General features: G+C 34.3%; 1 protein-coding gene across 1 annotated transcript in view; it reads left to right on the top strand.

Moving 5' to 3' along the window:
• Positions 1 to 22,214, top strand: part of LOC129001942 (uncharacterized) — a 69,228-nt gene that overhangs the window by 4,199 nt on the left and 42,815 nt on the right. Inside the window, exons 2-3 of the mRNA XM_054429384.1 lie at positions 20,523 to 20,671; positions 21,315 to 21,472. Of these exons, the coding sequence (XP_054285359.1) occupies positions 20,524 to 20,671; positions 21,315 to 21,472 (306 nt within the window). The 5' untranslated portion in view covers position 20,523. The remainder of the gene's footprint in view (positions 1 to 20,522; positions 20,672 to 21,314; positions 21,473 to 22,214) is intronic.

Here is a 22,214-nt window from a genome sequence, read left to right as displayed (position 1 = left end):
TTACTTGGCTTGGTGCTTTCATAACTGCAAACTCAAAATACACCCACAAGTAAAAAAGAATCAAGTTATTGGTAAAAAAAAACTATGTTTGTGTAATAACATTATTCACATGAAGTAGATGATTTGTTTGATTTGTCGATCAGCTGTTTAGTTTCAAATGAATTAATAATGTCAAAGATTTGTGATTTAAATACATAAATTATTACAGTATTTTTTCTAAATCATGGTAACTTATTCTCCACTAAATTTTACTATTCCCAGCATTAAAATAAAGTAGGTAGATCCATTATGGGTAAACTTTAAGGTACACAATCCTTGATTGAAATGTAGTAGGTATACATTAAGAGTCATTATACACAGCAATTATTATGTAGTAGACTTTGACAATTTTCAAGTAACAAACATATGTTTCTGTAAATAAAAATTATCTCCCATGTTATCCTTATGGAGAAATACGAAACTTTAAAGGGCCCCAGGGCCTCACTCTCTAATTATTTCCCTAAAAAGAAAGTTTCCTGCACAACTTCACGTTACGTTCTTTACAATGACACCAAAAACATGTCAATCGGTTCAGTAGTTTCGGAGGAGTAATTGTCACAAAAAACTTGCTTGCGTATTAAATAAGTACGAGAGGTCGTCCAGTGGTCGAAACTCGACCAAAAATATGTAATGTAAACTTACTCACTTCTCTATTTTCACCCCACACTGTAAATAAAACATGTGATTGGAGTTTCTTCCATTTGTTTTGATTTTCTGTTTATATTTCGTTGTTATTTCGTCACCAGCATGGCAACGCATAAGATCCATGTTAATTTTTTTCAAATCTTTAAACTCATTTTTTGTGCTTATCTTTGAGCCTATTTAAATTTATAAAGGGATTCTGCACACCTACAGGAAAATAGCTTTCTAACGGTATGCGTAGATTTACCCCACGATGCACACGAGCTGAGAAAAAAGGTTTTAAAGAAACATACTTGCCTATTAATATATAGATAGATAGATAGATAGATAGATGGTATAAACAGGAGGACAACAGTGCAGGTGCAGTACATAACTCTCGCTGTCCCAATAAGCGTCATCCCCTTCAGTATCCGCCTCTCCTGTCTCCAGTCGCTAGAGGGATGTTTACCCAGCGAGGGTGGTTATGGTTAACGTAACCGATGTACTTAGCTTGGTAACAAGTCCACAAACACCACCACTTGAACCACTCACTGCTGCTCACTGCTCATTCCTCATTCCTGCACTGTTTTGGTTCTCTTTTTAAATAATCAGCGGTGGAAAAGTAGAAAGGAAAAGGGTGTAAATGAACAAACATTTATGATTTTATAAATTTGAAAATTGAACATTTGATAAACTTAGTACCCAAATAAAAATTATTTATTAAGATATTTACTGACTAGTTTCAGCTCTAAGGCCATTTTCAAAGTAAACAAAAAACAAAATAAAATATGTACCTAAATAAATAAACAACATATGACATTATAAAACGTAAACAACTTATGACATTAAATAACGTTTCTAACTTGTTACATAATTTTGTCTGCATTAATTCATATACTATATAATATGTTTTTATTTATTTTGATTTATATTTTCTCAATTTTGCTATTGTTTCATATATTGGATTATTTAATTTTGGAATCATTGTATTTAAAATATTACGTGTACTGGTGAAATTACCTGCTGTCAAGTGATCCTTTTGACCTTGAAAGGCGACCGGTTTCGATCCTCACGGGATCATCTTCAGGAGGACGTCGTCATCGTCTTTTCGTTCTTGCGAACACGTCGTTTTTTAAAAAACATTGAGTAAACAGTTTTTTTTAAACTGTTAAAAAACGACGTGTTCGCAAGAACGAAAAGACGATGACGACGTCCTCCTGAAGATGATCCCGTGAGGATCGAAACCGGTCGCCTTTCAAGGTCAAAAGGATCACTTGACAGCAGGTAATTTCACCAGTACACGTTTTGATCAGTGATTCGGAGGCTTAACTCAAACAAAATGAAGTTAAAATATTTGTTTTTTTATTATTTTTGTAGTTCATATAAATATTAATTTCTTTTTCTACATTCAATTTTCAATGTCTTTTTCAATTTATAATATTAACAATCTTCTTCAATATTAGTAAACACTTATGTTTGGAATTCAGTAGATGATCGCAAAAATAGAATTTTTATACGTTGCACACTCTCTGTGGTGGTCGTTAAACTGTTATTATTTTGTTGTTAAAAATAGGACGAAACTGGTCCTTGTAGATGGGATGTCTAGTTCAGCATCCGCAAGTCAATGCTACAACTTTTAAATGGGAACAGAATGAGTTCTATCCATAAACAATGAGGTTTTCTTTAAGGTACATATCTACAACCTTTGTTATAAACTGATGCAACACAAAGTTGAAGCGTAATCAGCGTGTGTCGCTTTTGTTCCGCGGTTGAAGGCTATTTCTTCACATCACTTTTGTTCCGGGGGTCAGCAGTCATGCGGGGTTTAAAACTCGTTAAATTATCATTTTCTCCTTAACAAAAGTATCAATAATTTAACCTTACCTAACCTAACCTATGAAAGAAAGAATTAGGAGGAGAGCGAAAGAGAGGATTTGGGGGAGGAGAGTGCAGCCCCCGCGGAACAGGATAGATGTTCGCGGAACAAAACCCATGTTTCGGCGGGGCTCGAAATCTACCTGCTGACCCCCGGAACAAGTGATGTGAAGAAATCAGCCTTCAACCGCGGAACAAAAGTAATACAGCCCTTCATCACATTCCTATTCTTCAACAACACTGCACTTGTCTCCTATTCTATTGTGTTCGCCACCACAACACAAACACTACATAGCACGTGTCTCCCCCAGTCTGTCTACTTGCAGAAGAGCTGCCACGTGGCGGGGGTTGTAGGGAACTTCAAAAACACCACGGTTCATTACATACCACCAATCAGATCCATCCCTGTGTGGAGTAGCACAGTCTACAGGGTATAGACAATACCGCTTTGAAGAGCACTTGACGCTACACACTGCTAGAGAAGGATGAATTGCATAGACTGCGTGATAGTTGATACAGTTTGTTGAGTCAATTTTGATTGGGAATAGTGAATATTTAATTTCAAGTAATCCCTGTTAGTAACACCTTTGATTTCGTACACACTGTGAAGTAGACACAAATTTCTATGTTGTTGTTGTACCGTAGATAGTTTCAGGATTTAAAATAGCTTCCCTGGATTTCTGGATAGACTTCCACAGGCACATTCTGTAGATTCTTAGTCGGCGGACGACGCTTAATTAATTGTCATTTGATACGAAACACTATCCATTGAAAATTGCTCCGGCCTCATGTGGAATGAATTTACAAGCTTTCGCACAGTTGAGGAACTCACAGAAAACGTCGGTAAATGGATAAGTTTCATTGATATCGATTCTGTCGTCACCCGAGGATTTCAAACTTTTTAATTAACTTGGTTCAAGGTTCGATTGGACCATAGAACAAATTTTAGGAAAATTTTTTATGTTCTTTTCTTTCTTTTATGCTAACCTTTCAACTAATATATGTAACTGAAAGGACAAATTTAATCTTTGTTACATCTTAGCGTACAACTGTGTTCACAGGTTCGTTTTTACAACAACAAAAGAACTCAGCTGAATGAGCTGTTTACATAGTGTGATAATATTAAGAGTTATATCCCTTCAGATTGTATACTATGCCAGTAAATTAAACTAAGTATGCTGTGGTTTATAGTACGGTGCCCTTTAAATTTCGCACGATTAAAATTTGCTGTATAAGAAAATATCAGGGGGTACTTTACATCTTCACACTTTATGGCTTGACAAGCATTATTTGTTCTATTTCCTTCTCCTAAGTACCTTTAAACCAAACTAAAAACTTAACAAGGGAAAGGAATGTCTACTTCAATGTAGTTTATAGTAAAAGGTTTAACACTTTACTAAAGTGAAACACCCTTCAAGATTTTTCCTCCTCTCGCTTATTTAAACCCACCCTTATACCCTGAGGCCGTAGGGGTTCCTCCGTAGTATAATTTACTCCCCCTCACCACCTTGAAGGGTTCTAGAGATTTATGGGACTCTCTTAAGTTCTTATCATTTTGCATACAGAATTTCGTTTGTAATAATTTATTTTCTTTTAACTTAGACCGTTTAGTGAGTACAGTTTACCAAGAAATTGATGTGGGCTTGTTTTTGTTGTTGTGAGTACTGAATTAAATATTCATGAAAATACGTAAAATTCATTAAACATCAGATAACACAGTATGGAATAATGTTGAAATGGTGTACGGAGCATGTTATATCATAGTGAGATCACTATGAAAAATACCCCCGCCGCAGCCAACCTGCAGACTAAGCGAATTTCAATTTGTCTGATTACATTTTTACTAAAATATTTCCATAAACATATTTATTCCCAATTTAAATAGCATTAGATTTAACAAGTGCTTAGGTTTGCTGCTACGGGGAAGGTAAAAAGTGTTTTTTGACCATATGTCAATAGTATAGGATGAAATAAATAAATTTGCCAAATTTTATCAATATATATCCATAAACAAGTAAACTACAACAGTTTTCATTTTCTCCATAAGAATAACATGGGAATTTTAAATTACATTTTTTTTAATTTTCTCCGTGACCGTTAGGCATACAAGAGCGCTTCAGTATACTAAATTATTTCTTTTTTTAAGCTCTACAAAATGGTTGAGAAAGAAATTGCAAAATTTTTTGTTTTTAGGGTAAAAAATGGGAAAACCCCATTTTTACCCCATAAAACCCCCCATAAACCCCTGTTCCCATGGTCCGATTATGCTGGTTCGCGAACTCGTTCGAATAAATGTAGGTTTACACGTTTGTACAGTACCAAATTTCATCAAAATCGGATCATTTTTGCTCGAGTTATCGCGCTAACGGACACATATATAAATATATATTATATATATAAATATATATATATAAATATATATATAAATATATATATATAAATATATATATAAATATATATATATATAAATATATATATATGAATTTGAACGGATGGTGTTTTTGGTCTCTGAAGACCTCAAAACGAAAAAGTAAATCGGTCCCGGGTCTAGGTCTTACCATGAGACCTACGGCAATAGCTTATTCCCTATATGGGAAATTCGCTAAAAACATTCATTGTTAATGTAATGAAAGATTTTGATCTTTAGCTACCGAGGACATTGAGTTTTTATATCGCTGATACTCGTCTCGCCCTAATCTATAGCCAAAGGCCCGAAACTTGTTTTACGCCTATTTCATGTCCGGCGAGCCTAGAGGGCATTGATAGCGATAACATTTTACCATAGATTAAAAGAAGACAACTCCTTTTATCTATGATTTTACCCTTGTTTGAAGATACGTGTTTACCTACAGTATAAGAAATTCTTTTGTTCTTCAGTTATCATCGAAGATCATAAAAATAGCACATCAATCGTAACAATTTAACTATGACAATAACAGCTTGTAATTAGGTTGTTTTATTAGGCTAACATAGTTGAATGTAATGCAAATGAAAATAAAAAATGTATACGTATAAAAAAATATTTAAAAGTTTATTTTTTTCCATATACGTAATGAATCACTTACATTTTTACTTTGTCCTTTGCGGCAAAACATAAATTTCAGCAAATGTTTACTTTCCAAGTCTAATCTCACTGCAGTAAGGCAGGACAACTAATCTTAAATGGTTACACATTCTTTATTCACTTCTAAATGGTTCAAAGTTTTGTTTTAACACAATATATATTTTTATTTATTGGTTAGGCTAGCAGCTTAGCCTATTGTTTCCAACTTGTTTTACGATTGTGTGGTAGATATAGTATATTTCGTACCTAGGGCCGAAAATTAGGTTTTGCCGGCTCGAGATAGTTTTTAAGTTCGAGACGAAGTCGAGAACTTAAATCGATCGAGAGCTGCAAAACCATTTCGGTCCGTGGTATGAACGCTATTTTTCACCACACTATACTCTATTACCACTATTCACGACTATAATATAGTCAACACAACTACAACTTTAAGGTTATGTGAAGAAATAATTTGAAGAATCAGCAAAAATAAAAATAAATAGTTGCTAGGCAACGGTGATAATAACACAATTCTATTGCAATGCTATGGATTTTGATTGTGTATTTAAAATGCATTTATGTTTTAAGTAAGTAAGCGGACAGCTGATTTTGCGGCCCCGGCCTGTAAAAACCTGCTCGGTCCCCAAATTATGGACAGCTGGCATCGCCAGCAAAACGTAACTTTCGGCCACCAATTAACGTATGTAATACAGCCAAAAACATGATAGTGTGGTGAAAAATATACTGTAGCTGATGTTTTTGTATAAAACATATGTCAGAGAGGACAATCCAGTTCAACAAATGAGACAAAAGTCGTACTTTTTGCAGGGAACGAGACGGAAAATTAGAGTCTGTTTACCAGCAATCCATCACTGTCTGGGTACGTGTGTTACCTCTTGTGCCAATAAAATACAAAAGTTCTAACGAACCCATGACAATTAATTGTACAATTATTTACAAGAAACTACAGTATGAGTTAATATTTAAAAATATATAGCTAAATATGATTTCATAATTTGTTAGTCCGATCATTATCCTATAAGTTGTGTAGGATTGAAAATAATTATAATATAAAATGTTGTTAAGGGTTAAAATCAAAGTTCAAATCGAATTTTTGTTGTGTTAAATGTTTGCAATTTAAGTTTTAAATTATATTAATTTAAATTAAGAATGATACACTAAACATTTCATTCAAGGAAGCACCGTAAAATACACAACTTACGATGTAAAATGTAAAGCATTTTAACATTTCCTTTGTACGAGTTATTTGCAATGCTATGTAATGCCTATTTTTAATATCACCTTAACGTTTAATACAATACATTATATTGAGGTATGTTATGGTATCACATCATCTATCATCGCTAATTGTCGATAGTTAACTAATTCACGAATGGCTTTAGTGGAGGGACGAAAATATAACGATTCTCAAGATTTGAACACAAACCTTTAGGGTAGAAGTCCAGCACTTTAAAACCACCAGACCAGCCGTGATATGATGTGATTTGATATAATTCGAAATTATGTTAAAATATATAATGGTACATTGCTCAAGAAATTGTTAATCCCTTTTTCCAAACCCCTAAGACAATTTGCTAAAAATGTAAAACAGTAAAAGAAACCATCGTAGGCTGCCGTAATATCCCCTGCTTCAGTTAGGGGTGTGAAATAGCCAGACATTAGATCAGACACAGTAGTTCGGGGTCTATCATTTATGCAGGTGTTTCACGCCGGAGTTTCGCGAGGATTTTAGTTAAGTGGATCTCGGGATTCTCTGGAGTCTAGAGGGCGCAGAAGTTTCATAACTCATTCGAGTTCTTGTGAAAAAGAAGAAGATTCTAGCTGTGAATCGTCTTTCATACTCTATTAAACATTTTCGATTTATCATCCTCATGAGAACGCTGAAGATAATGCGAGAGTGTGTTATCAATACACGATTAGAATTAATTTGTTTCTAATTTCTTAACCTAATTTGATCGGAATGTAACAATTTCTAACTGAAAACAAATGCTGTTTATAATCTGAGAATAAATCGCACAAATCCACTACCTAAGATAAAAACGTTTAATCAACATCAGTGCACCCAAGCATCAACATAATAACATAGACAAAAAGAATTAAATATTTAATTAACTTATATTTATCCATGATGGTACACACACACTGAAACAGGCTTCAAATTTTACAATAGACTGATTAAATCTACTTGCAGGCTTTTTAATTTGTAAACATTGCGCAACTGGTCTAGTGCGCGAACCTATTCTTATTTCAAACCTAAATCATTGACTGTGTGATTCCGTAGGTAGGGGAACAGTCAAAGGCTGTACTTTCATGAATATTAATATAAACTTCAGAAAGTAATTTAAACTTGAACAAATATTAACGAGAACTAAACATTTTCTGAGAGTGTAATAAGCCCGCTGATACCACAAATGAACTCTCGTGAGAATGTAACGTACTGGCTGTAAACAATAAACATAATGCGAAAGTTAGCAGAGTTGAACAATTTTGGTTTTATCTCCAGCTTTTTATATCGTGGTTCCAAATATAAAATAGCATTAAGCTGTACACTTCTTAAAACTGCAAATAACGACAAAAGAATAAATAAATAATGAAAAGTAATTAATTACAATAAGATTTTCTCGTTAACATCCCTTTTTCACCTGTCATACGATTGAGGTATAATTTTAAAGCTTATAATTGAGTGCAGGGATGAATAATAGTTAAACAGATTTCTTTTAGGACTTCGCCCCTCTATATTTTGATTTATTTCTAGAGAGTGCTTTTAAATGTTCAAGTGCTGCTTACCAACTTGATTTATAATTGTTTCAAATGTAAATCGTAATTTAACAGCTTCTTAATTTCCCAGATTACCTTCAGTTCAATTTTTAAAGTCATTTTAAAGTGTAAACCAGAGACGAGATAGTTTATGGAAATGAAGATTTTAAATGGGCTACTTTTAAGTGCTTGTTGATTGATGTAGGTAAATCATTGTTTAAATTATGTACACAATCGACATATACATTATACATTGACAGTTTTTTTAAATCTACAATTGCCTTACAGAAACATTAATATAATTGTTATGTTCGAATGATACTGATTTTCCTGGAAAGTTAATTTTCTTGAGCTGCGAAGCAATCTTTGAAAAGTAAAAGTGTATTGACCGTGTATTTTGATAATTATAGATATTTCCCAGGAAGATGTTTTAAGTTCCCTGAATGATGAAATTATTATATGTTCAATAGAATATATGGATGTTCATATAGTGCTACAGCTTTTGTCTTTGAATATCTTGAACATTCCTTCACGTAAAACCCCCAACGCGATTCAGGGAGCGAAGCACTTAATAAATTATTCAACATTAAAATTCACCATCAAACCCCGCGTTTCGCGACGAGTGGAAGTTTTAAGTCCCCTTGTAATTAAACATCGTTCATCTATTTTATTGCTGGCTCAATTTAGACGTTTTATTAATTTGTAGCGTGTGTTATGTAAAAGTAATTCGTATTGTGGTAACTCGGTGCAGTTATTGAAAATCGTTGGTTTTAATAATGCAATTAGACGCAATTGGAAAAATATGGTTCTTTAAAGCTATTGTAAAATCGTTGTGTAAAATAGTTATACAACGTTAATGTTGATTGTAGAATTTGGTATCAAGTTCCAAAAAATATCTTTTGTTTAATTGATCAATGAACAGCAAACAGCAGTAAGCTGTTTGCAGGATTAAGTAGATAATTTTATAAACATTTTTAAAAATAAATAGTGTTGTATTTATGAAGACCAATCAGTATTTACTTTCAATACCTCAAGATATGGGGCCAACCAGTATGTAAAAAATAACAAACGAAAAGGGCTAATTTCAGTTAACATTACAGTGTATCTGAGGTGTAGTATTTTGAGGTGGAATTTCAGCTTAATTGTTCCAATAGCTTTTGTGTAGCGAAAAAACGATACTTGTATGATGGTAATAATAGATTATCTACAGCCACATCACACAACGTGGTGTCCAGTACCTTCTTACTGTAGTTAGGTCAGAGAACTAACCTCGGATCACGTGTTGGTAAACGAAAAGTGCAATTTGCAGTGAGTTGTTTGATAAATTACCCTAGCGTAGTTCTGAAATAAATCACTGCAACATGTTTTGGTGAACCTCAGATAAAAGTGACAGACAGTTCAGAGGCGGTGAGTAATGGTGTAGACAGTGGCATCTCAATTGTTTTACTTGCATGCGATACCGGACAAATAAATGTAACAAGTAAATACCTAAGATGAATCAGATTTTTACAATATTAGAAATTAATAAATATACAGAATGTTCCGTCATTAAACAATCAAACTCCGGCAAATGGTTCTGTGAGTAAAAAAAATCAAGAATAGCATTTTTTCCAAAATCTCTTTGTCAGATATCAGCTATTTTGTATTTTTTACAACAACATTTTTTTCTTTAGATTGATTTAACCAATATTTATGAAACTTGGTTTAGTATTTATGTAAAGTTGAAGACACCTACGTTAAAAAATACCCCCGCCGCAGCAAACCTGCAGACTTAGCGAATTTCAATTTGCCTCATTGGATTTACACTAAAACGTCTCCTTAAATATATCACATTTATTCCCTATTTAAATAGAATTAGTTTAACAAACAGCTTAAATATCACGATTTTTTGTTGTGAAATAAGGCAGGATAAGAGTAAGCTAGATAACCTGATGTAATTAAGGTGTACCTCGTTTTGCCTTTACAACAAAACCCGATGATATTTCAGCAATGTCTTATTAACTTCTTATAACTGCAGTTATCTCGCTGTTATGCTTGGAATTCGTTGATGAAAAGGATCATTTTCAGCACATTTAATGAATGGTAAATAGTTTTACAGTTAAATAAAACAAATAAATTAGGTTTAGGTTTGCAGTAGCAATGGCAAAACAATTTAACGATTGCTGTTGAAAACCTAAACATGATTAGTTTAAGTCGGCATTGAATGTGTGCAGTTGACCTATAGTTGATTTATTTTTTAACGACTGATTTCCTTTACAGTCTGTTTTACGGACATTATTTTTAGTAGACATGATAATATTAACTATAAACCTTAGCTTAACGTAACGTAATAATACATTTCACAGAAACACTGTAGCTTATGGCGAGTTCGAATCAATTCACAAAACTTGAGACCCAAATTGTGAAATTTTTAACACTTACTTTGAATTTATTAAACAGTCCAGATGGCTTACCATTGGTTAATTTTGATGTTTATTTTTTAAATTTTGATCAATATCTTCTACTGTATTTAGTACCAAAATTTTCATCGACGAATATAAAATTACGATTCTTAATGATAACTTATTTAGTAACAAACCGAGTGTAGAATATGTCTAGGAAGTTTTTATTTTAATATTTTAATCCTTTATTGACATTGACATTTCCATTACTGGAACTCTTTTGGCATTATATTTTATCTAGTGTCTGAAAAACTTGTAGGATGATGGACTAATTACATTTTATAAAGTTTTAAATGTTGTCCCATATTAATTGTGCGCTGATGTAGACTACCTGTTTCTCTCCTGTTTTAGGGTAGATATTTATTTTACGATTTAGTTATAATCACAGTAGGATAAGCAATGCTTAAAATACAAGTATGTCGTATCATTTTGTTAAAATAGATTGTTGTGTCGATTACAAAAGTGTCAAAGCTGGTTAATTAAAATAACAAGAAACGAATAAAAACAACAAAACGCCCTCGACATTAACCGGACGAAACTAACATAAGAATTATCTTCAGCTGATCCACAAGGGAGTACTAATCAATCTACCATCAACCATCAATAAAATTGTTTGCTATTTTTTCCCTTGATTATTATAAATAGATGGCAAAACACATTGTTTATCTTCGTCCCTGTCAGGTCAGTTAGAAAAATGCATGCCAGAACACGCAAACCCGAACATGAAACATCACAATAGATGTGACAGGCATACAGTAGGCCTATCACATACTCCTATACCTAGTGGATCATCTATAAGCTATCTGAAAAGTATTCCCGCCCGCTTCATGAAGATGGAATTTTTGCTTAGATTTTCAGTGTTCTGTAATTTTTACTTATTGAAACCATTTAAACCAATTAAAAAAATATAAAAAATTGCTAACCAGAGGGTAGATTTTATAGCCAAACTGTAAAGCAAATTTTGAAAAATCTCCCTAAAATTAAAGAGAATCCTTTATTTGACATCAGGACACTCTGAAACAATTCCGAACATGAAACGAATCCAAGCAGGCTTCGAATGTACAGTAACATGAGATACATTGTGGTATCCATCACTAAGTTAATAATTTTTTCTCTATCGCTATCCATAATTTCATGGAGTAATTTGTCAACCGGCCTTTTAAAAACTAGTTCTCCTTTGAAAGAGTGTTCGGTTCCATTTCGTACCTTGAAGTTTGAGACTGAGTCGATACACAGTATACAAGCCTGTATCCCACAGTCTGACGTTGCAAAGCCCCGGCATTGTTTAGACCCAAATTAGTACCCCATCCCCAAATGAGGGTCCAATCCCCCACCCCTCGGTTGAAGCTATTACGTTAATCAGGCAATACCCAGCATGGCTTCAACCCTTCATGATCCAACATTGGGGAAGTATGCAGTTTCATTTGCAAATACCCATATGAAGTACTAAATACCTATGTTACACTCATAAATAGAGTTCATCGTAGTTTTAGGCTATTGGTTTAATATACAATAAATGAGTACCATAAGTGAACAATGTGAGGAGATGTAAAGTGCAATTCATTTCAAGGGTGAATTTGTTTAAGGTTTAGGCTAATACTTTTAAATTACTGGTTATCTGAATGGATATATTGTTCACTTAGTAATCAGAAGAGGTGGGTAAAGAATCACGATTGTGGTGAGTTCAAGTATTCGTGGTATTTACGGAGTGTTTTATTTTATTTACGGATGTTGCTGCGATCTCGGTGTTTTACGATGTCATCGTGATTGCAACATTAACATTAAACATTGGCAAAGCATTAAGCATTTTGTTGTTGTTTATGAATGCTTCTGAAATCGCGTGTCCAATGTTTCGATCTTCGGTTTAGAATCGCCACTAATAAAATGCAATATTTGCCACCAATTATAGGTCAATCCACTTTGGGTACCGAATCACGGCCGTAACGGCATTTTGATGTCGGTTTTCGGTACCGGTATCTTTCCCAAGAACGGTGGTACCAAGAATCACGGTTAGGTACCGATGCATCACTATTTACAACTTAGTGATCATTGGTGTTACACCTTTGTTCCATACAAACTAAATTTAATGGTTTTCTTGCTGTAAAGGACTTTCGTTTTCAGGGGTTGTATGACTTTAACTTAAGGAAATAATAAAAAATAGTAAATACATTAGCTTCTTTATCAGCATCATAGATGTTATTAAATTACCTGAATGTACAAAACATACGTCTAATAATACTTGTGATAATATATTACACTCATACTGTTTACTCACAAGACGGCTTTAAGCCTGATGATGAGTGTCCAATCGAAATCGATCACCAAGTATTTACCTTCTTGTGAGTCAACAGTGTATAGTGTAAATATATTATTACATTGTTATTAGACTTATTTTTTGCACTTTCAGAAAAAAATAGTATGCGGGTAAATAGAAATATATTATAGTTTGGTATTTTGACCAAAGTCAAAACCACGATAAATTTGAGAAAAGATTGTTTTACTAGTATTTACATCGGCCAGGCAGACATGTTGTTGCTAGGCAACCACATTCAGGTGTTGTTTGATACCTCTAACGTCACGGTGGATAAAGGTGGATAATGAAAGCCTCCAAAGTCAAATTAAGGATGATAATTTTAATTTATCTCCCTTTACTCAGCATCTGGTCCTCTTAATACAGATTTACTTGATGTTGGTAAAATCTTAGGGATAAATTTCCGTGATTAAATCCTCTAGTAATTTAGTAGAAGGCAATTTTAAGCAAACTGCTTTAATTGGTAGGAAAGAAATGATCAACCGAATTCAAACAGACAAAAAAAAACACGTAAAAACTAATATGATTTTGTTTGTATCGTATTTTTATCTGCTGTCTTTAGAGAGAGTAAAAGTCGAACAATGAGTTTAAATGACTAGAGAGGAGAATAATTCTTTGCGAGTAGCAATTAAACTTAAGCAAAATCTTAAAATGTATTTTATTTTTGTTTAATTGCATGCTTTTACATTACAGAGTTGTTATTATTTCAGAGATCAAATGTCAAATGTATGGTTTTTGTAATAAAATGTTTTTCGTAAATTATATAATGTTTGTTCATATAACTTATTGTTTTATTTTAACTATTAAACTGAATTAACTACAACCGAGCAAGGCTCGGTCCCCGGTACTTGTCATAAATTGTCATAACTAATTGCCATATATCTATTTAAATAACAGTATTTTAATAAGTACTTTGGTTTGCTGCTAGAGGGTAAAGTGAGCTTTTATTGAAATGTACCATGTGGTTTTAATTAATTGTATTGTTTATTCTTGTAAACGAACAATGTTGTTTATGCAACATTGTGTTGCATAAATGTCATGCTGCATGTGAATTTGTTCAGATTACAAAATAAAACTAACTACAGACAGAAAATCTAAAAATTAAATATAAGAGCAATTTATTTTTTTAGTATATACCTTCATCGATTCATACGAATAATAAAAATTATCACGACATTGGGCTATAAAATTAATGCAATACAACTCAAAAAAATATTAGGTTAGTACACAATACAGTTTATAATATTCGTTAATAAACTGCATTTGTTAATTCGTTAGGGATGCAACCACTAAGTCTTGAAAACTATGATTTGAACTAGAATTTGTTGGTAAAATTTGATTTTCATTTATTCCTGAAACGGGATGCCTTTAACACTAAACGAATTTTGAAAAGTTTGTTGTGACGCTTGGAGTGAAAATATTGCAGCTGTAAATAATGTTGAAACAATGTTGAAAATAATATTGAAAATAATGAGAAAATGGGTATTTTTGGCACGCTTCCCAAACATTTGTTTACAATGGTGAATAGAACGTGGCTGGTACTTGAATACCACTTTAGTTCCATCTCCATTCAAATATCTAGTCTATATCTCTATCATACATGTAGTTCGAAATTCAAAACTACATTTCCGAAAGTATAGGATTTGTTTTTTAAATAGGTATATAAAAAGTAAAAATAACTTTAACACAATACATCTATGACTATAATATAAACTATAAATACAAAACTACAAATACGCGAAAAGTATTTGTGGGTTTAAAATATTCGGGCTTACTCATTGGAATCATGTGGAATTGTTTGTACAAAAACAAACAAACAGCCGACTATGCAACATTTTGTTAATACATCAAATAAAACCCGTGCTACGAAACGAACACGATTCTGTAAAAAAGTAATTATTCTGGTTCTACGTCATTCCGAAACATTGTATAAACGTATACAATCCACAATCAAATAATTACATAAAGTGATGAAATGCCGGACTGTTGAAAACAAACACCAACCGTACACGATTCTATAGCTGCGTCTTTTTAATCTTTGTGTTCAAAATGTTGAAAACCTCCCTTGAAAGAATTACTCAAAGTGGTGAGACGCCAGGTTTCACAGCCAAAAGGCTGGTAAAAGGTTTGGTAAATCGTGTTGGAATGAAGGGCTTAAAATCTTTATATCTCTTTCCTTGGAGCGGCAAAATGCAACTGCAAGTTTTACCTCTAAAAAGGCGTACTCTTGTGTGGCTGTTTTCTTCGAAAACTGAAAACAACGTATTCAACTTCGTTATACCGAGGTGTATTGAATTAACGAGTTATATTCAAGGGAATATTCTATTTAATGTTTATGATTATTTTTTCCAGCTATGCAATCTAAATATTCAACTGTAAATCGTTCAATATTCACATTGACGCGACAATGAAATAGATTTTTCCTACAGTCACCCGACAAAGTTGGCTTCCTTGTACTGTTTATAGTACAGAAAGCTGCTAATTGCTGCATATTTATACTTTGCCGTACGGTTTATACTTTGCCGTACGGTTTATACTTTGCCGTACGGTTTATACTTTGCCGCACATCAGGATTCCAACGAAACAACACAAAACAGCGTGGTTCCATTATGCACGTAATCCGTGTACGCTTGGAAATAGGTTGGCAACACTTAAAGGTAATTATACTATGAGCAGCTGATTGACTATTATAACTACGATTTAACCTGTCATTTTCGTGTTTATAGTTTCGGTATTTCTGAACTTTCTGGACTTTTCTTTTAAACGTTTTTAAAACCTTCCTACGATCTTAATAAACAAGAAAATACATTTTAAGCATTTTTTTTTAGGCGCGGAAATCACTTCAAATTACAAAAACATATGGAACTATATTCTCAAAACGCAGAGCACATTTCTTACCGAGGAAAAATAGCGGAGTGATACGGACCGCGGGTACTACTTTCTCTAGGGCACCATTTGTGTTGCCAGCTGAACCTAAAAACGTGTTGTATAGTGTTTGAAAGACTAATTATTTATATGCTTTATAGTGACCGTAGGAAAAATATAATGTGTAACACGAGTGAAAAAGGCCTTTGCTGCACTCGAGATCATTCCGCACTCGCCTACGGCTCGTGCGTAACCATTGCTCTCGTGTGCAGCAAAGTGCCACTTTCACCACTAGTTACACAAATAACTATTTTGTGAAGATTGTTGTCCGTACCTGTGACCGTACCACGGAAAATGTGTTTAGTCCCTTGCTAACCAACTTATCCATAGCTTCTACTATAAATACTTCACTACAATGTCAAATGATTATATTTCAAACCTCAATTTTCAGCTTGTTTGCTTCTAAATGCTTTACCTTTTTGTGAAAATTCATTTATTTTTTGGTGAATGTCTAAATGAATACAAACATCATCGTTTTCTGCATATACAATATTATATTTCATCACTAGGGTCTTCACTAGAAAACTACAACCGCTCAAAGAAGTAAGTTGAATGTGAGATTTGATTCAGTCAATATTGATGACTCCCAAACGGAAAGTATCGGGAAAAGGAAATGGACGAGAAGGAGAGAATAAATACATCGTTGATTTATTTGAAACTTCTGACTTTTTTAGAGAAGGATATTAGAATAATATAATTCATTTGAAAATGTATCGCTTATACAAGAGCAGTAACAGCAGGCTTAGTTGAGCTAATTTGGGTTTTTAGAGTTGATTAAAATTCCGTATTTTTGAGTTGGTTCGGTCAGTAAACCTACAAGGGTTTAGTTAGGAAGTATAGTTTGTGGTTTGTCTGACAGGGCTTCTAGACTGGAGGCTCGGGCTCAAGTCCAGCCAATCGCCAACTTCTATGTATGGTTATGCCATAACTGGTGCTAGGACCAAATTAAGCTTAAAGCCCATCTATCTTGTATGGTAGAAAATAAACATACAACACATCCCCTATCTAGTAGTTTTTTCAACGTTTTATAAGGGTCGAGGTACCCTCTCTGTATTTAGGGAAAAATAACAAATATGCAATAAAATTCTTCCTTATGGTGTAATATACCTCCTTCAACATTATTCTTGGGGTCATTGCTGTAAAGTGCCAGATTTGTAAGAAATTGGATCATTTTCTTTAATAATTTGTCATATTACAGTTTTTATTAACACTTGCTATGTCCATAATATTTATAATATCGTATTTCATTACCTGAAAAACTGTTTTAACTATTTATACCAGTTCCTCTCAGTGGAGTATTGAACAAATACAGTTACAATTTCGATTCAGATATTCTGCCGCCAATCAATGTCCCACAATAGGCTCGTGCTGCTGAAATGTAGCTTCGTTGTGGGAAACCCTGCAGCGAACTTCTTGAGTTATCGAAATCTTCACGTCCTACAATACACAATCAGTATCCATAGCACTTCAATGTAATTGCTTTATTGTTGCCGTTGCCTAGCAACTATTTATTATTATTTTTGGTGATTCCTAAAATTTAGTTTCTTCACATAACCTTAAAGTTGTAGCTGTGTTGACTGTTAGTGTACATTATTATTGTGTTGAATAGTGGTAATAGGGTATAGTGTGGTGAAAAATAGCGTTCGTACTACGGACCGAAATGGTTTTGCAGCTCTCGATCGATTTAAAATTCTCGACTTCGTCTCGAACTTAAAAACTATCTCGAGCCGGCAAAACCTCATTTTCTTCCCTAGGTACGAAATATACTATTACGCTTTTACATAACATAGGGGTGGTAAGTGTAGTAATTTTGTTTAGGCCTATAAATAGGCCTAAATAAGAAGTACTCTGAAATATCACCACTAAACAAAAGCATAAATAAAAAGTTGTGAAATGGGATTGAAGGAAGAGTGTAAAATGGAGTAAGCCGCCTTTTATATTTTTTTACTGTTCAATAGTAGTTGGGCACAATTTTTTACATCAAAAAGCTGCTGACTTGCTTTTTGAATATTTCGTTTTCTAAAGAGCATTCTTAAAAAAGAATCAGCTATCTGATTAGAAGGTGTGTACTAAAACGTAACCATAGTTAGCTATATAGGTACTATAAGACGTATGATTGACTTAAATGTTACTCGGTGTTTTAGCGATGCTAGATGCATTTAAATTTGTATTTTTTTCTCCGTAACCATTACATGCATAACAATTCTTTGGTAGCTAATTAATTGGTTTTTTAAACTTCTAAGTCATTACTTGTGTGAATTTTATAATACATTATTGCCAATAACTATACTGTATATCATTGCAAATGGCATTGCCCTGGTATATGCGTACCTCATGGACATAAGTGACAATATTACACTTTCGAACCATCAAAAAGTTGAATGACTTTTCACTTTTATCGAAACGAAACCTGCCATCTGATTATCAGGCGAGCGCCTACAACCTCTCAGCTACCGAACTATAACTTAAAAAGTTTTAGGTAAATTAAGGACTATTAAATAACTAACGAGCTCTCGTTAAAGAGCTAATAAAATTGGGCAGCACTCAGCACAAATAGTAAAACACCTGTATTTTACAGCAACGTCAATGTAATCGTAATGACTACAGTACAGTCAACAAGGAAGCATATGTTTTCACAGTCAAACTGATTGTACTAAAAGCCACCTGGGACTACGCCCTCGCTCCATCATGTCCCTTTTTATTTCCCCCATTTCCCGTTCCTCCCCCACGTTTGCACCCCTGCGGTGGCGAGGGTTGCCCAGAGGGTGACAACAGTTGCCAACACTGATAACTATTGCCCAATAAGCTTCCGTCACCAGGCAAGTCTTGAGTGCGTTCCCAGGTTACCGCTCAAGTGTTTAAATAATGCGTGTATGGTTTGTCTCGATGTTGAAAATGCAAAGAAGAATCATGTAAAAAAACTTAGGTAACTTTTTTATATTATAAATTGTTTACACATGTAAATTTGTTCTTTAACTGTATGAATGAAACAACTGGTAACTTCCCCAGTGCATTGCAACATTCTTTATTAGCCTAAATTATGGGGAATGAGCTGGACTAGTGGTAGAGCGCGTGACTTCGGTCCTTGAATCCCATGTTAAAAATGTTTACATACTAAATGTTTACTTAATTTCATCTAAATGTTGATGCCACAACCCTCTAGGCCCAACCTGAAGTAATGTGTAAAGTGTTTCCCGGCTAGAGCCTACGCCTTAGGATATGAACGGGGAACGGGGGACATAAAAAATCACACTGACATATATTTGATGTTATAACTTCCAGAACCATCGCTGATATTTACAAGAAACCCCCCAAAAACAGATTTTTGGGGTAGAAAAATCAACTCCGGTACACGTTTCTTCGACGTTTAATACGAATCGAAATTCCCTGCATGGCGTTACGTAAAAGTTTGGTGAGAGATTTCACCAATAACATCAACAGAATTTCTAGCATTCTCCTGCTGCCCCGAATCCTATATTATTCATTGGGTTGGTAGGTTATTCTAGCTAAGGAAACAACTTGACTTAGCCATTAACAAATTCACTTACAAAAACCACAACATTTCATTCTATACCGCCACCTTCACTCTGGGTACACATTTCCATTCGCCATAAAATGTGCAACTGTTGGGGTTAGTAGTGATTAAACCCCACAAAAAATATCAGAATGATTACAGTGAAAAATTTACTTAAGCCTTCCGTTGTGGAATACCGTATTTATTTTTAAAACACACTGCCTTCATTGTAACCCTCATACTATTTCGTTTGGATTCGTTTGAATTTAGTGATTGTCTAGATGTTCATTATTTATAGAAAATTACTGTCAAAACCACCATATTATCAAGAAAAACTTATATTTTTAACTGCACAATACTTGAGCGGTTAGGTATGCTAAACTATCGATCAAAAGTGTGCCCCAAGTTCGCGTATAATGCGATTGCCTCGGGTTCTTTGATCCCCTAGTCTCTCCCCCCCCCCCCGCTACACCCAAACCCCAACGTTGCATCCTCAATTGGAGTTTAACTCAAGCATCCCAACTAAAGTCACTCTCCCGACTCTAGAATTTCCAATGAGTTTTCTAACCTGAGCTTAATTTAGTCAACCGTACATAATACCTTACTTTAATTAATTGTACCGAGTGTCCCACGAAGAGGTCCCTATCTGTGAATTAAAACCTACTTTTATTTAAAATATCTTCTAGAATAATTTCTTTGATATTCCGCCATTTTTCCTAATGTGTCAAAATTAACTGATACTCAGAGGTATTTCTTTGACATATGAGAATGTTTCAGATTGTTCAGGACTGTTGAGTTTCAGGTTTGTAGAGTGTTTGGTGCTATATTAATTAAAAAATAGGGATTACTTAGTGGGACACCCGGTATATTTTATGTGCTAAGGTGCAGTGGTTTGATAAAACTTATGAGTTTATATGAAAATATTGCTTGTTTCAAGTAAATAGATAACAAAAACAGTACATGATCTGTCCACAGGATGTGGTCAGCTGTAGCTACGAGTCCTGGAGCCGCAACGCCGCCCTCTCGGTCTAAACACTCCGCCACTCTCCTCGGCACCTACGTGTACCTCCTGGGCGGCAGGAACGGAAACTTGCCTCTCAAGGACCTGTGGAGGTACAGCCTAGGTAAGTGAAGCAATCCAAAGGTTAAATTTACAGTCAAACAGTTAATGCCACTAAGTTAGTTTTAGTAAATTATTGTTTGTTCTTGTTACTTTTTGAATGTTGATGACATTGTTGATGAACTGACAAAAATACTGGCCGATGTATTGGATGTGTTGTAGGAGTAGGCCTACTATGGGACAGTTGAATCATTTAAATTTGAAGTCTGCCTTGATAATGGATTGTTGCAGCAACGCATCCAGTATTTTCGTCAGTTCACCAACATGGTCATCGACCGCTTTTTCTTTGAAGAATCTGTTTTTTTAAACCATTTTAAAGGTATTCCCGTACAAGAAACAAATACTGCCAAACAGATTATTCCTATTGTTTTACTGTCACAGGAATAATCTGTGTGATGATACTAGAGAGATGAATAAGAAGGAAAAGGGGGCCATTCTTAGCTATCAGAAGATTTTAGTTATGGGCTTCAAATTTGAGTTAACAACCGCTTATCATAAGTTACATAGCCACAGTTTACTGTGACTGCCTCTTCATACTTATATTGTGTTTATACCTGAGGCATCTGTTTACGTTTTTTGTGAGTAAACAGACCAAACCATGATCTTGTTACTGTCTACCGTGTAACACATCTCTTTACTTGTTACAGAAGAGGGACGATGGGAGCTTCTCAAGCCAGGAGGTGACTCCCCACCTTGTCTGCAGGAACACTCCGCTGTAGCCTACAGAGAATGTCTCTACGTCTTTGGTGGCGAGTTGGGGTTCTCTGCTGGCAATGAGACACCTCTCTGGATCTACAACATCAAGGTACAACTTTTCTCCACCTAGTGAATGTAGTGTCGTTTATACTCGTCTTCAATATGTTTTCAAGTAAAAAACTACCATGAAACTATATTGGGATTCCTTGTAAGATGATACTTGACAATTTTACCATAAAATAACGGAAGATTCAACTTGCTCTATACTTTTTGCGGTGTATTCCTGTAGTTCCTAGTTTGAGCAGATGACCTCAGCAAAACAGCACCATCAAACTTGGTTTCCATCCTCATTCATCTCCCTCCACTCCACCCCTTTCCTTCTTCTCTTATTTCCTTTCAATTGTCCTTCTCCAGGTTGGCTTAAGATTTCTCTTCGTTGTCCTTGAAGGTTAGAACCTTCAGGACCCTGATCAGAATCCAGGACCGGTAATTTTATGGCATCTTGCTCTTTTCGTTGGGCATGAGCTATCCACTGCCTTATTAATATTTTTTGTGTTATTTGCTATATGCTTTGCACTAAGCAGGGATCCATTGCTCCTGGTGATTTGAGAAAACATCTCAAATCCTTAAAATGTCATAATTTTAACCTCGTCAGCTATCTCTCTTATTTTCCACATTGGATAATGTTCTATTAATACAGCATTCAAACATGACCAAATAATTGATTTGGTGCAGCAAAAATGTAAACTACTATTTGTACCAGTTTTTATCTTCAATTACAAAAAAATAAAAAAATATACTACTGTATATTGAATTTAGCAGCTTGCATGTTTCGTCCAAGTTTTTATTCT

Source organism: Macrosteles quadrilineatus, unplaced genomic scaffold (genome assembly GCF_028750875.1).
Source record: "Macrosteles quadrilineatus isolate MER2022 unplaced genomic scaffold, UCM_ALF_1.0 Scaffold_9__3_contigs__length_116548681, whole genome shotgun sequence".
Lineage (NCBI taxonomy): Eukaryota > Metazoa > Arthropoda > Insecta > Hemiptera > Cicadellidae > Macrosteles > Macrosteles quadrilineatus.
This window is presented reverse-complemented; position numbering and strand designations above follow the sequence as displayed.